Raw genomic sequence first — 12,919 nt, 5'->3', positions numbered from 1 at the left:
GGGCTTGCGGCGCTGAGGGCAGAGACCGGGCCGGTTCGCACAAGCTCACAGCTCCGCAGGGCTGTGGGAGGAGGGGAGGGTGAAGCGCACCCGAGCTCAGCCTGCATCAGGCCGGGGAAGGACGAGCCCCATTGCGCAGCTGGTGCCAGGGGCGGGCGGATCAGGCCCAGAGGGGAGCGGCCCCGCGGCTGCAGCGGCCAGGGCAGGGAGCGGGGCAGGGGGGGGCCGGGACTGCAGTGCCGGGGCGCCCGAGCTGACAGGCGCGCAGCGCCGGGGGCGGAGGCAGAGAAGCAACATGTGCCGCAGATCGCGGGGCTGCCAGTGAGCTGAGCGCGGCGCCGGCCCCGGGAGCCCGGCCGCGGAGCGATGCGGCGGGGGAGCCCCGCAGCCCAGCCCGCCCCCCGCGGGGCTCGCTAGCGCCGGCTGGGCAGAGCCCGCCGTGACCCTCTCTCCTGCCGGCGGAGGCTGAGCTGGCCACACGCGCTCACTGCGGGAGCCGGCGAGCGGCGGCAGCAGGGACGCGGGGGGCTGCAGGTAAGTGCCTACCCCAGCTGGGATGGGACTGCCTGGCACGGGAGGGACCTCTCCGCCCTGGGGGGCGCTCGGAGCGCCACCTGTCCTGGCCGCGGCGCCGCGCTTTGCATTGGTATATTCCCACCCCAGCGGGCAGGGACCAGCCTCCTCTTCTTGGGCTTCATCACCTGCCTCCTTGGCTGCTGGGGAAGAGGCTTTCCAGTGGGAATCTCCTCTCCTCTCCTCCCGCCCCCTCCCCCTCCCCATCCCCCAGCAAACACAGTAACCGGGGCAGGGGAGTGGAGGGGTGCATTTGGGATTTGGGGGATTTGCTGCGGGTCCCCCGAGGGTAGGACAGAGTGTTCTTGTTACTGCCAAGGGGTGAGATGCCCTGGCTGGAACTGCACCCAGCAAGCCCTGCAGGCAGCAGCATGAAATAAAAAGCAGCCCGAGAAGGAAGCTGGGCTTTGCACAATTGTTGTGATCGGAGGGTGAAAAAAGAGGAAGAGTTTGGAGGAAAAAAAAAAGTTTGACAGCAAAGCAGCTGTTTTGTATTTTGACATCGAGGGTGAATTTCAGAGGCGAGGAAGTGCCTGCATTTCAAACTACAACCTCCCCAGAGCATCCAGTTACAAACCTCCATGTGCTTCCAACCCCACCGCTAGCCCTCCCCCCCATGATCTGAATGTCCCACGGGGACATGGGAGGGGGATCCCACGGTGGAAGGGGAGCGCTGCGAACTGGGGCCCAAGTGCTGGGTCTCTCACAGAGCATGTCGCCTTGTCCTTTTTTGAAGGCTTGTAGGAAGTAGAAGAGCCCTGAGCCCATCTGGGATCTGCACCTCAGTCGCACGCCTCAGTGAGACGCTCTGGAGATGGCAGAGAAACTGGTCCCTGGGGACTTGTTTTTCAGGAAGGCTAGGGAGTCGGTGTCTTCCCTGGACTCGGACAAGCTGGCCCCAGCCTCCGCTGAAGGAGCTGGCGAGGAGTCCTCTGACAGTGAGGGCGAGCAGGAGGGCAGCTCTCACAAGCTCATCAGGAAAGTGTCTACGTCGGGGCAGATGAGGAGCAAGGTAAGGGAGCCGGGGCCCATTGATCGGGGCTGTGTCTCTGTGCTGTGGTGGGGCAATGACCAGGATGTTTGTGGTGAGACCTCAGGGTGGAGGGAACCGCCGTGGCCAGGCCGTGAGGTGAAGGCCAGGTTTATCAGTTCCTCGGCTGGGGGGTGTCGGGGCAGCTCTCCTTCAGTCAGCACAGCTGCCTGATGAACACCAGCCAAGGATGTTGCCCAGCACGTGTTTGTGTGAACAACAGCTCTTGTGTAACACAGGGCAGAAGTGTTCTGCTGGGGCCAGACCCCAGGGAAGCAGCAAAGGAAGCTGCAACTGGGTCCAGTCTGCATCTAGAGTCCAGAAGGTGACAGGTGCCTCCCTGCAGATACAGGAGCAGAGTGATGCCAGAACAATACAACTGTGGAGCTGGAGTGGGGTGGGACATTCCTCCCAGGAAGCCAGGCTAGAGACTGGGGCTGATTCCCTTCTCACAGCTGCATGAATCAGGAGGCTAGCGGGCTTAGGCAGGTGTAAAACTGGTGTCAGGGTATTCAGGATCAGCTCCTCTACATCCATATGTTGGGAAAGGGTGAAAAGGAACCCAGATCCCACCCCAGCTTTAGAGACCCAAGAGCTGTCCCCTTCAGAGGAAGGTGCGAGGTCCCCTGAAGCATCTGGTATTGGGCACTAAATTATCTGTGGGTACTTGGCTCCCAGGTTTCATTTCAGCTCAGTGCAAAGATAGGGACATTTGGAAAAATGAGATCTGGGTTTGGATTTCAACACCCACATGATCTGGGGGCGTGAGAATCTGAGGGTTTGATTGTCTCCTCAAAGAGCAGGGGTCTGTGATTCAATCAGGTCATTGCTCCTCCTAGCTAAAACTTTCTGTGTCCCAAAAGGAGAATTGGGTCCCTCACCTAGACAGAGAGACAGAGGGGTGCGCATATGGGGACGGATCAAGGTGTGCGCATGTGGGGACGGATAGAGGGGTACGCATATGGGGATAGATAGATATACCTGGTGGCAGAAATTGTAAGCAAGGATATGTAAACATGTTCTGTATTCTTATTATTTATTTGTGTTGTTGTGATGCCTGGAGATCCCAACCATACATACATAATCTAACCTCTTGTAGCTCTTGTATATAGGCCATGTTGGATCCCCTATGGGCTGCCTCTCAGGTAGTTTAGCCCCTCTATTAAATTCTCCATAAACTTGTCCTGATCTCATCTGATGAGAAAAACCTTCCAGATTTTACATACTGGCCGGTTGTTGTTGCCTGGGATTCAACGAGAGCTTGGGGAACAGAACAGCAATAAATGCCTTTTTGGTAGGACCTACAACAAACAGTGTTGTGAGTTCTCCCTGCTGCCTCAGCAGCACAGCCAGGGGTCTGGTGATGCTGCAGTAGAGATAGCGAGGGTAGCAATAAAAGTAGCTAGCTCTGTTTGGAACACAGGTGAGACCGAAAGAGTCCGTGCTGGACAAATGGCAAAAATAAACCAATTAGCAAGAGACGTTTCATTTGATTTTTTTAAGAAGATCTTAGAAACAATAGAGAAAAAAATCAATTATCAGCCATTTAAAAATTAGCTGATAAATGTTCTTTGAAATCCATCTCCAGACAGCACCCAGAGACAATGATTGTTACTGTAAAAGATTTAGATGTTTGTATGAGTCAAAACAGCATCTGCAGTTAAACTGGGGAAGAGTAAAAATGACAAGAACTACTAAACTTCAAGCTGCAGGGCATAAACCGATTACCACCTAGGGGTCAGGAAGGAATTTTCCCTAAGGAATAGCACTGCACAGTGCGGTGCACTGGGTTATACTCTGTCCTCCGAAGCATTTGGCAGTGGAGACAGGCGCCTAGGCTCCATGGACCTTTGGTTTGCTCTGGAATGGTAGGTCCTCAATTCTTATTAAAATGTGTTATTGACAGCACCGCTCATCGCAAATTGGCAGATGAGAAATGAAAGACAAGCCATTCCCAGAAGTGCCACAAAGGGGAAAACAAACATGGCGGATGTCAGGAAGGTGGGCCTGGAAAAGTGCTCAGGGAAGCAGAACATATTGTCTTGTTTATGTCTAATAGCATTTAAGATTTATCTTCTTTTCTTGCGTGTGCATATAAGGTCAGATTCTGCTCTGATACATCAGTATCAATCTGGAGTGACTCCATTTAAGTCAATAGAGAAACTCGTTTTACACCAGATTAACTAAAATCATAATGTGGAAGCCACAGAATATGTCAGAAGAAAAATCAAAACAAGGAAAGTTGCTTCAAGCTAATGTGGCGCATCTACACTGGAGATTTGCATTGGTATAGCTACAGCTCCGCAAAAATCCCTCCTACTGACAAGTCCTGAAACTAGCTGGGTCAGTTTCCCATTTGGTTCTCATCAGTTTCACTCTCTGGCTCCCTGTCCCTAGCACAGACCCCTTGTGTTTGCAATTCCAGCATTGCAGGGAAAGGTTTCAATAATGCCTGTGTGAAAAAGATGGCACACCTTCTCCCCATTCCCCCCTGTTTTTGGGACGTTAACATGAGCTGCACGGGGAAATACCTCGTCATATCTGCCCTTGGTAAGTTTTAAAAAAACAGAATCTAAATCTGGAGTTTAGAATGAGTTGTTAATAATGTTCCTGAGGGCTGCCACTCATCCTGAAGCTGGCAGCACTGTCTCCATGCTACCCACATCCTACAATGTTGCCACCTGAAAATGTATTGAGGGTGAGCAAAGTGCCCCCCCCGGCACAGTGTGATGCCATCACATGAGTAAGTGAGATGGCCTCTCTCCTCTGCGCTATGGGGTGGGCAGTGTTGGCACTAAACTTTGAGGCAGGATTGTGCCATTCAATGGAATTCAGAGCAGGCTCGGCTGGTGCTCTAACAGGCAGATGATCTGGGCTACTGAGTCAGGAGCTGGGTTCTAGTAGCAGTTATCTCTGCCCAGGTGAACACCATGTTGCTCATCTGTGCCACCAGTGTGCTCATCTGGACTGGCATCAGCTGAGCTTTGTGGGTAGCTCAGTCCAACTCTTTGGGCTAGAGGACAAGCCCAGGTCCATGGGTGGGGGGGCATCTCAATACTATGATATGGCAGCTCCAGTAATGCATTTAATCACAAAGAAGAAAATAAGGCCTGTTGGCACAGGTTCACCGCTCTCTGGCCAGACTGCCTGGAAGGGCACCAGGCCTCGGAGAGGTCAGTGACTGCTCTAAGTACCAGATGGTTGCTGCTGGCGGGGGGAACATGCTGTGGGAAGAGTGGTGGAGGATAGCTGGGAGATAGATGTGCATGGGCTACAAGGGCCAGGTTATGGCTGTGAGGAAACTATAGCGGGGACCAGGGGAGCTAAAATACAGCAGATCAAATGTTAAAATGTTCAGCAAGTGATTGAGAAGGGAGGGTTTTGTACAGGATCTGTCCATTGCCCCCAGGGGCGGGGAAGCCATGTGCAATGGGTGTATTTGCCAATGTCTTTGGCTGGAGGGGGTGTCTTCCTAGGCCCTCCATCATGCAGTGTTTTTCAAAGGGACTGAGCCCTGATCAGACAAGCTCTGAGTGAGCCTCTCTGGGCTGTGGAATCAGTGACAGCAGCAGCAAGGCCTATTGTGTTAACATGCACGATTTCCCAGGATGAGTCACTGCTGCAGTCACCCACAATGAAACAAGCTCATCGCATGACGGTGTTGCTTGGCCGGGCTGGGATTCACACATGTCAGCGATAACCGAATAACATGTGGAGGGCACCACTGAACTAAGTGAGCCCTGAGCTGTGTGGGGGCCGCTCTTCCCCCTCCTCTCCCCCCCCCACCCGCCTTGCACTGGAAGTGGTCATTTGCTCCTATGCAAAGCAGGTGGAGAGCTCTGATACAGGGGCATTTTGCCCCCACATGGCTTGGGAATAAATGACCATGCACAGCTGGTCGAGGGGGAATCTGTCCCAGGGCTTTTCCCTCTCCCAGTAAGTAGAGAAAAGAGCAGGCTCCCTGGAGACACAAGCATCTCCTGGCTCCTTCCCTCCAGGTGCTGGGATGGTGCTGACACTAGTTAGAATAACACAAGCTGGTGATGGAAAACTGTAGTAGTCTGCCCTGAGCCCGCCGGAAGAGTGCAGGCGTGCTCCTCCAGACTCTCCCCCAGGGCTCTGTGCAGTCTAGTTATAACTGGGATGCTTTTCCTCAGCCCAGTAGCTCTCTCTCCTAGGGGCTTTTCCTGATGCTCAGCTAAATCAGGGTTGGGCAAACTTTTTGGCCCAAGGGCCACATCGGGGTGCGAAACTGTATGTATGGAGTGCTGGGTAGGGAAGGCTGTGCCTCCCCGAAGAGCCTGGCCCCCACCCCCATCCACCCCCCTTACTTCCCTGTCCCCTGACTGTTCCCGCCGCCCCAACCTCCGCCCCATCCAACCGCTCGCCGTCCCCTGACCGCCCCCCTGCCCCTGAACCTCCACCCCATGCAACCGCCCCCTGCTCCCTGTCTCCTGACTGCGCCCCGGGACCCCCTGGCCTCCTTACCATGCCGCTCAGAGCAGCATGGCTGGCCGCCGCGCCGGCTGGCCAGAGCCAGACACACTGCCGTGCTGCCCTGCATGAGCGTGCAGTCCCGCCACCCAGAGCGCTGCCCTCGTTGCTGTTGGCTGCAGAGGAGGGGGAGCAGCGGGGGAGGGGCCAGGAGCTCAGGGGCTTGTCCTCTAGCCGGAGGTGGCCCACGGGCTGTAGTTTGCCCACCTCTGGTCTAAATGCTGTGTTTAAGAACTGCATCCCCATTGAACTGTCCTCCCCGCTCTGGCGATATGGGGCTCAGGACTGAACACTACTGTCCTGATTCCCTCACTGCCCTGCCTCTTGAGGCCCCCCTGATTCCCTGCTGGCCTGCCCCTTGGGGGCCCCCACTATCCTGCTCCTGGTGCAGTCGTTTACCTCCGTGGAGAGAGCTGTGATGGCATTAATTCTGGAAATGTTCCATGGGTGAGAAAGCTCAACAACATCAATCGGGCTGGGAAAAAAGGTTTCATTTGCTGACGAGCAGGACAAACTCCCTACAGGGCTCCCTGGTGAGACGGAGGAGCAGAGGGAAAGTTCCAGTTGGGCAGCCATGTATGGGATGGGAATGAGCAAGCATCACTGTAGTGGTGAACCCATGGCCCCCAACGCCCTGGCTGGGAAGGGACGCACAGGGCACTGGAGCTGGCATTGGCTGCTGTTCACTTGGAATTCCCATGCAGGGCAAGCACGCTGGTGGGTTGGCCCTAACTTTGCCTGTCGGCTGGTCTAATCATCTGATGTTTGCTGATGCCTGCATGAAGGAAGTGCCTTATGGCATGCTGCCATGTGGGTAGCTCTGATGCTGCCAGGACAGGCTAGGAACCTCTGCTAATCTGGGTGGCATCCTTATGCAGGGAGAGAAAGAGTCACCTGCCAGAAGCCCGAGAGAATCAGCAGAGTGTGCGGGTAACTCAGGGGCATCTGCCCCAGGCCTGCTCAAGGGCCACGTTGGCCACTTGTTGATCGCAGCTATGGACTGGGCCGTCTGCAGATCCCAGCATGCATTGCTGCACACCAGCAGGTGAAGCATTGCATGCTGGGCCCTGTGGCTCCAGGTGTATTAATGGGAGGACACTGCTGCGTTCTGGGAGCTGCAGATGGCATTCCACAGTGATGCAGAGCAGGGATGGCCTGGCCTTTGCCCAAGTCAAGCTATGGCTGTGGCTGGGGGCTGGAAGGGTCCCAGCAAGGAGAGCAGCCTGTGGCTCTCCTTGGGATCGAACATACCTGTTTTTCACTAGGCAGCAGCGCTTTGCCCTCTGGTAGCTGCTTTCTCCTGCTCCCTGAGCCCACTGTGAGGTCTTGGGCCCGTATTCACTATCCCTAAGGGAGTGGGGGCCTTTGCACCTCACCTGTGTGCTGCTCCTGGGGGCTGGTTTGAGCCCTAGCATGGGTTAGTGCAGTGTGATGGCTGTTGACAGCCCCAGCAGCTGGAGTTCCAGGAAAGCCGCAACCATCCCCTCTTTCCCGTGACATGCTCCCTGCACCATGGGCTCCTGTGGGAGGTGGCGATGGCTCTTCTCCCCTCAGGACTCTCCCTATGCCCGGGGCATTTCTGTATAACCCCTTTGTGGCAGCTGGAATGACGGTGCCATCACAGCATGGGTCTGAGCTGGAGGGATGGGCCAGAAGGCTATCAGGCTAGTGACTGCAGGGAGCAATCCTGCATCAGCAAGAGGAAGTAGAAATTAGATCAAGGAGGCCTTCTGCTGTGGTTAGAGCATGGAGGAGTCAAAGGAGTCAAGGTGACCTGGGTTCTAGTCCCAGCTCTGGACAGAAGTGTTGTCTAGTGGTTGGAGCAGGTGACAGGGATTCAGGATTCCTGGGTTCTACCCCGTCACTGACTTGCTGTGTGAAGTTGTGTAAATCATGCTTCAGTTTCCCCATCTATAAAATTGTCATTATCTACCTCTTCCCTCTATAAATTCCATGGTTCTGTTGCAAAGGCAGATATTGTTGCTAATTAGCAGTGAAGGATGAACCGCAAAGAGTTTGAGGTTCAGTTCAGAGGAGCAGCTAAAAGCTTGGATGCTAAATCTAAAGGCTCTTGGGTTTTCTGAGCTGGGATCTGAAAACAGTCTCTCCTGAGACTTCCAGTCCCTGCTGTGATGAGCACTGTGAGATCAGGGAGTTTTGGTGCTTCTGTTCCTGGTGCAACCCTCGCCAAACCGGAGGAGCGTGAGAAGTGAATGAAAGCAACACCGTGTAACACTGAATTGGAGACCTCAAGCCAGGCTGAGTGCATGGAGCGTGTCTAGCCCTCCCCTGGCACTTATTGAGCAGAAATGGGCTGGTGTGTCGGAGCTGGATGGCTGGCTGTGCACAAGGCACCCTGCCTAGAGTGACGCTTTCCTCGCCGTGAGAGCACAGGGGCTGGCGTCTGGCGGTGTGGAGAGCTCGCCAGCTGAGACCCAGGCAGAGGAAGATGCTTGTTAGTAACCTGAGCTCACCCTTTTGTCAATTCCAAGCTGTAAAGACTCCTCTGACAAGAAACAGCTCTGCTGAGGGAGGGAATGTGTTCTAGTGGTTAGAGCAGGGGCCTGAGAAGCAGAACTCCTGAGCTCTGATAATGACTCAGTGTGCTCAGCTTTGGACAAGTCACTTCCCCTCTCCATTCCCCATTGTAAATTGGGGATAACGAATTGGAAAGCTAAACGCCTTCCTGTCCCGAAGGAGCTGGGAGGGGCTTGGGGCGGCGGATGCCCCGTGGAGCCTGTGTGGGACCTTTCCAGCCATTTGTCTTTCTGGAGAGCAGAAGAGGAGGCCAGGTGCGGTGGGAGCAGAGGAGCAGTCTTGCTCAGAGGCAGAAATGGGCCCAAGCCAGGACTCTCCCAGGAGACACTCCCAAAAGCCCACCCTAGGGAAGTCTGGGTCTGGACCATGTGAGCAGAGGACTCAGTTCCCAGTGGCATCCTGCAGACCACATGGATTGGCTCTCTCCGGCATGGCTGAGCGGGGGAGGACAGGAGAAAACTAAGCACCACCCTCAGGGAGCGTGGGCACCAGCCATGCCAGGGGCTGAAGACAGAATGTTCTGCTGCTGGCACAGGTGGGCTGGCAGGGGGATGCCCATTTGGTGTATCTGTCTCTGGCAGGTGGCCCTGCGGAGACGTTCACGACACTCTCTCTGCATTTGCTCCCTTGATGAGCTGCCTTAATTTATCTGGTGCCTGCACCGGTCTTGTAAAGCAGACGCGCCACTGAGCCCCTACCCCATGGTCACGGCCCCCCCTTGCCTTCGGTGCCACATCCGCAGGGGGCGTCGGCCCTTTCCTTCAGGCCGGCCCTGCTAATTGGGCGGTCGGAGTAGGTGGTGTTGTCACCCCCAAGCAGAGGAGATCTGGGCTTTGCAGCAGTGTCAGGAGTGGCAGCCTTGCCCCTGCCCTGCTCCTCACCAGGCTAATGGAGCTCGGGGCGGGGGGAAAGCAGTGCTGGTGGCAGCAGCGCTTGCTGGTGAGGGTGGCAATGCCACTGCACATGACACATCCCTTGTTCTGAGGCCAGGGAGTCATGCTGGCCTAGGGACGGCTGAGGGGGGCCACCCCACAGACCCTGCCTGGGCCGGGTGAGGGGGTTCCCACGGGCGATCAGCAAGTGTTAAGCTCTGCTGATGGGCTGGAGGGAGACTGCCAGAACTCAACTCACCTGCCCCTTACCTGGGACGTCTGAGACTCCGATTCCTCATGGGGCCCTGCTGGCTTTACTGGGCTGGTGCATTCACAGCTCTTGTGGCTGAGTGCTTGCAGCTCAGAGTGGGAGGGAAGCACAGGGAGGCAGGGCCGGATCAACCTGTTATGGGCCTGGTGCCAAACATATTTGTGGGCCCCCATGGAGGCAATGGAGCATGGCATGGGGAGGTCAGTCCCCAGAGCGAGGGGCCAGCCAGGGGCACTGGGGCATGGCATGACAGGGGTGGCCCCGCTCTGCCCAGCCCAGTGCGAGGGCACTATTTACAAACTGGCAATTGCAAGACAACTGGCAATTGCAAGTGGCCTCCCAGTCCTGTGCTGCCAGCAGGCCCCTTCCCCTCGGGGGTAGGCCCATGCTGCGCCACACCCCCCCCGCCCAACACCAGAACACCCCCTGATTCCCTATGGCCAGCCCCCCTGGACCTACTATGCCCAGCACCCCCCCTCACAAATAGACAGCACCCAGCACAACACCACCTTTGCCCAGCGCCCCCATGCCCACAGCCCCACCACAACTGCCCAGCACCCCCCACAGAACCCCCACTCCCTAGTGCCCCAACACACACATCTTCCCTGCAGCCTCACAGCCCAGCACCACCCCGGAACCTCCCTAGGGTGACCAGACAGCAAGTGTGAAAAATCGGGACGGGGGTGGGGGGTAATAGGAGCCTATATAAGAAAAAGACCCAAAAATCGGGACTGTGCCTATAAACTCAGGACATCTGGTCACCCTAAACCTCCCAGAGACCCACTCCCCACCCCCTGCCTCCCAGCCGCACTCACTGGCCCTGCTGGGAGGCGACTGTGTCTGCTGGGCTGAGCTAGCAGCACAGCCAGAGCTGGTCCCGGGGCCGGGAATTGCTCCAGCCCCGCGGGAGGGGAGCGATCAGCCAGGCCAGGGCCTGCCCCGGCTGGGCTCTCTCAAGATGCACTTTCCTGCAGGAGCCCAGGCAAGCCCCCCACACTGTCACCCTCTCCCCATACCTGGCTGAGACTGGCCAGACTTCTGCACCAGTCCCATGCAGCTCAGTTCTAGGGAGACAGGCGGGGCCCCACAGGGGGTGGGAAGCAGAGACTGCCCAGAGCTGGAGGTGCATGGGGGTCCAGCCAGGGGGCTGAGAGGAGCAGGGGGGTGGGGTCAGGGGGCGGAGAGGAGCCCTCAGTCTGAGGAGCAAGTGATGGGCGGCAGGGAGCCAGCAGGCTGGCGGGCTCTCAGGACGCAGTGCAAGCGGAGCAGGCCGGGGCCCCTTCTAAGCATGGGCCTGGCTCCATGGAGCCGCTGGTCCCATTGTAAACTGGCACTGCAGGGAGGAATTAACCCCGCCCCACTTGTGCCCTCACTGCCCCTGCCCTGGGAGTTAACCTGGCCTCACTCATCCCCCCAACTGGGAATTAAGGTATGTTCTCTTCTAGGCTGGGGCAGGAACAAGTAGACCGTGGCCATCCCTGGCAGGTGTTGGTGTCCCTCGCCAGGGCTCTGGCCATGCAGACTCCAATCACTGCCTCAATGCCACAGCTGGTGGAAATTTCCCGATGGAAGAGTTTATGTCGGAAAATGCTTATTGCACAAAATCGAACCGTTTTTGCGGGATGGGGTCGATTTCAGCTACATTTCGGTGGCAAAATTGTTGCCCTGTTTGGTTTGGATAAGGTCGAAGCTCTGTGTGTGAACATGCCCGTGTTATGGCCCAGATGATAAAGTGGAGACGAGGCGCATCAACCCCACTGAAATGAAATGGGGCCATCACGTCATTTCTGGAATTCCTTTCCTGAGAAATTTTGCGATTTTGACTTTTTGCTGGGATTTGGGCTGGAGGCAAATTTGGAAATTCTGGCGTTTCCTGGGCAAAGGAAATCCTGAGTGTGGAGCAGCTCTAATAGAGTCAGAAATATTATGGGCCATTTGACACCTAGCCTGACCGTCCGCACAGCTGCTCTGAAAGGGGTTCGAGCTGGAGCAGAGCTTTTAGAAAGACACCAAGGTTTGATTTAAAGACTCCAATGCAGTGTCTGAGGAGTGCCAGCACTCTCTTGGGGAGGGTGGGATTATCGAGAGGAAGGGGCTCAGAGCCCTGGGGTTGTGCATGAGTGGAAAGAAGTGCCATAGTACCTGGATGAACAGGGTGGTAAGTGGGTTACAGTGTCATTAAGGGTCAATCCATTTTCCAGTGGACAGGTGTCAGTGTGACAGATCTAATCCCTCCCCGACCAGCCCAAAGCACAATGCAGCATGGCAGGTTCTTAATCGGGAAAGGAGGCTAAGGAAGAAATCGCACGTGTCTGTGGGTAGCTGTGCTCTTTGCTGCCTCTCCAGTGCATGCACAGAGCTTGAAATTGGGAAGGGGAGGGAAAGGTGTTTAAAAGGAAAGGTTCCTTTGATCTGGTTTGTTTAATCATATCCCGTCTTTGTGGCAGTCTCATGGGAGCACCCAGTGCAGAAGGTGGGATCTCTCTCTGCCCTTCTGGAAAGAGGAGGCCAGGTGCGGTGGGAGCAGAGGAGCAGTCTTGCTCAGAGGCAGAAATGGGCCCAAGCCAGGACTCTCCCAGCAGACACTCCCAAAAGCCCACCCTAGGGAAGTCTGGGTCTGGACCATGAGAGCAGAGGACTCAGTTCCCAGTGGCATCCTGCAGACCACATGGATTGGCTCTCTCCAGCATGGCTGAGCTGGGGAGGACAGGAGAAAACTGAGCACCACCCCCTACCCCTCAGGGGAAAGGGGAGAGCCGTTGAACCTTTCACAAAGAGAGCTTTTGTCTCAACTGTTGTAGGGTGTTTGAGTTAAATTTGTATTAATAAATATAAACAGGGTGAATAAAACATAAGAATGACTTCCCCGTCAACTAATCAGTTTTGTCACCACTCTGTGAGTTCTCCCATTGACCCTTGAGTTCACTAGCAAAAATAGGTCAGACAAGACCTGAATTTCTAAGGAGAAAACAAGCAGAAAAGCAACCTATTGTAATCTTCATTAAATTTTATTGGGTAAGGAGGAAACCGATCCAGATCTCACCTTTAGTCACAGCATTTAGCACTAGGAACAACTGCCCACAAAGCTAGGAAAGGCAGTTGCTCCAAGATCTAGTGCAGTGGTTCCCAAATTTGTTCTGC

The 12,919-nt window shown here is 55.6% G+C and overlaps 1 protein-coding gene across 3 annotated transcripts in view; it reads left to right on the top strand.

Annotated features, from left to right (window-relative positions):
- Nucleotides 1–391: 391 nt before the first annotated feature.
- The window catches only part of DGKK (diacylglycerol kinase kappa), a 149,804-nt gene continuing 137,276 nt past the window's right edge, over nucleotides 392–12,919 (top strand). For all 3 annotated transcript variants that reach the window (XM_074964311.1, XM_074964312.1, XM_074964310.1), the window contains exons 1-2: nucleotides 392–534; nucleotides 1,310–1,585. In XM_074964311.1, coding sequence (XP_074820412.1) covers nucleotides 1,388–1,585 — 198 coding nt within the window. In that variant the 5' untranslated portion in view covers nucleotides 392–534; nucleotides 1,310–1,387. The remainder of the gene's footprint in view (nucleotides 535–1,309; nucleotides 1,586–12,919) is intronic.

The sequence above is a fragment of the Natator depressus genome, chromosome 9, assembly GCF_965152275.1.
Source record: "Natator depressus isolate rNatDep1 chromosome 9, rNatDep2.hap1, whole genome shotgun sequence".
Classification (NCBI taxonomy): Eukaryota; Metazoa; Chordata; order Testudines; family Cheloniidae; genus Natator; species Natator depressus.
This window is presented reverse-complemented; position numbering and strand designations above follow the sequence as displayed.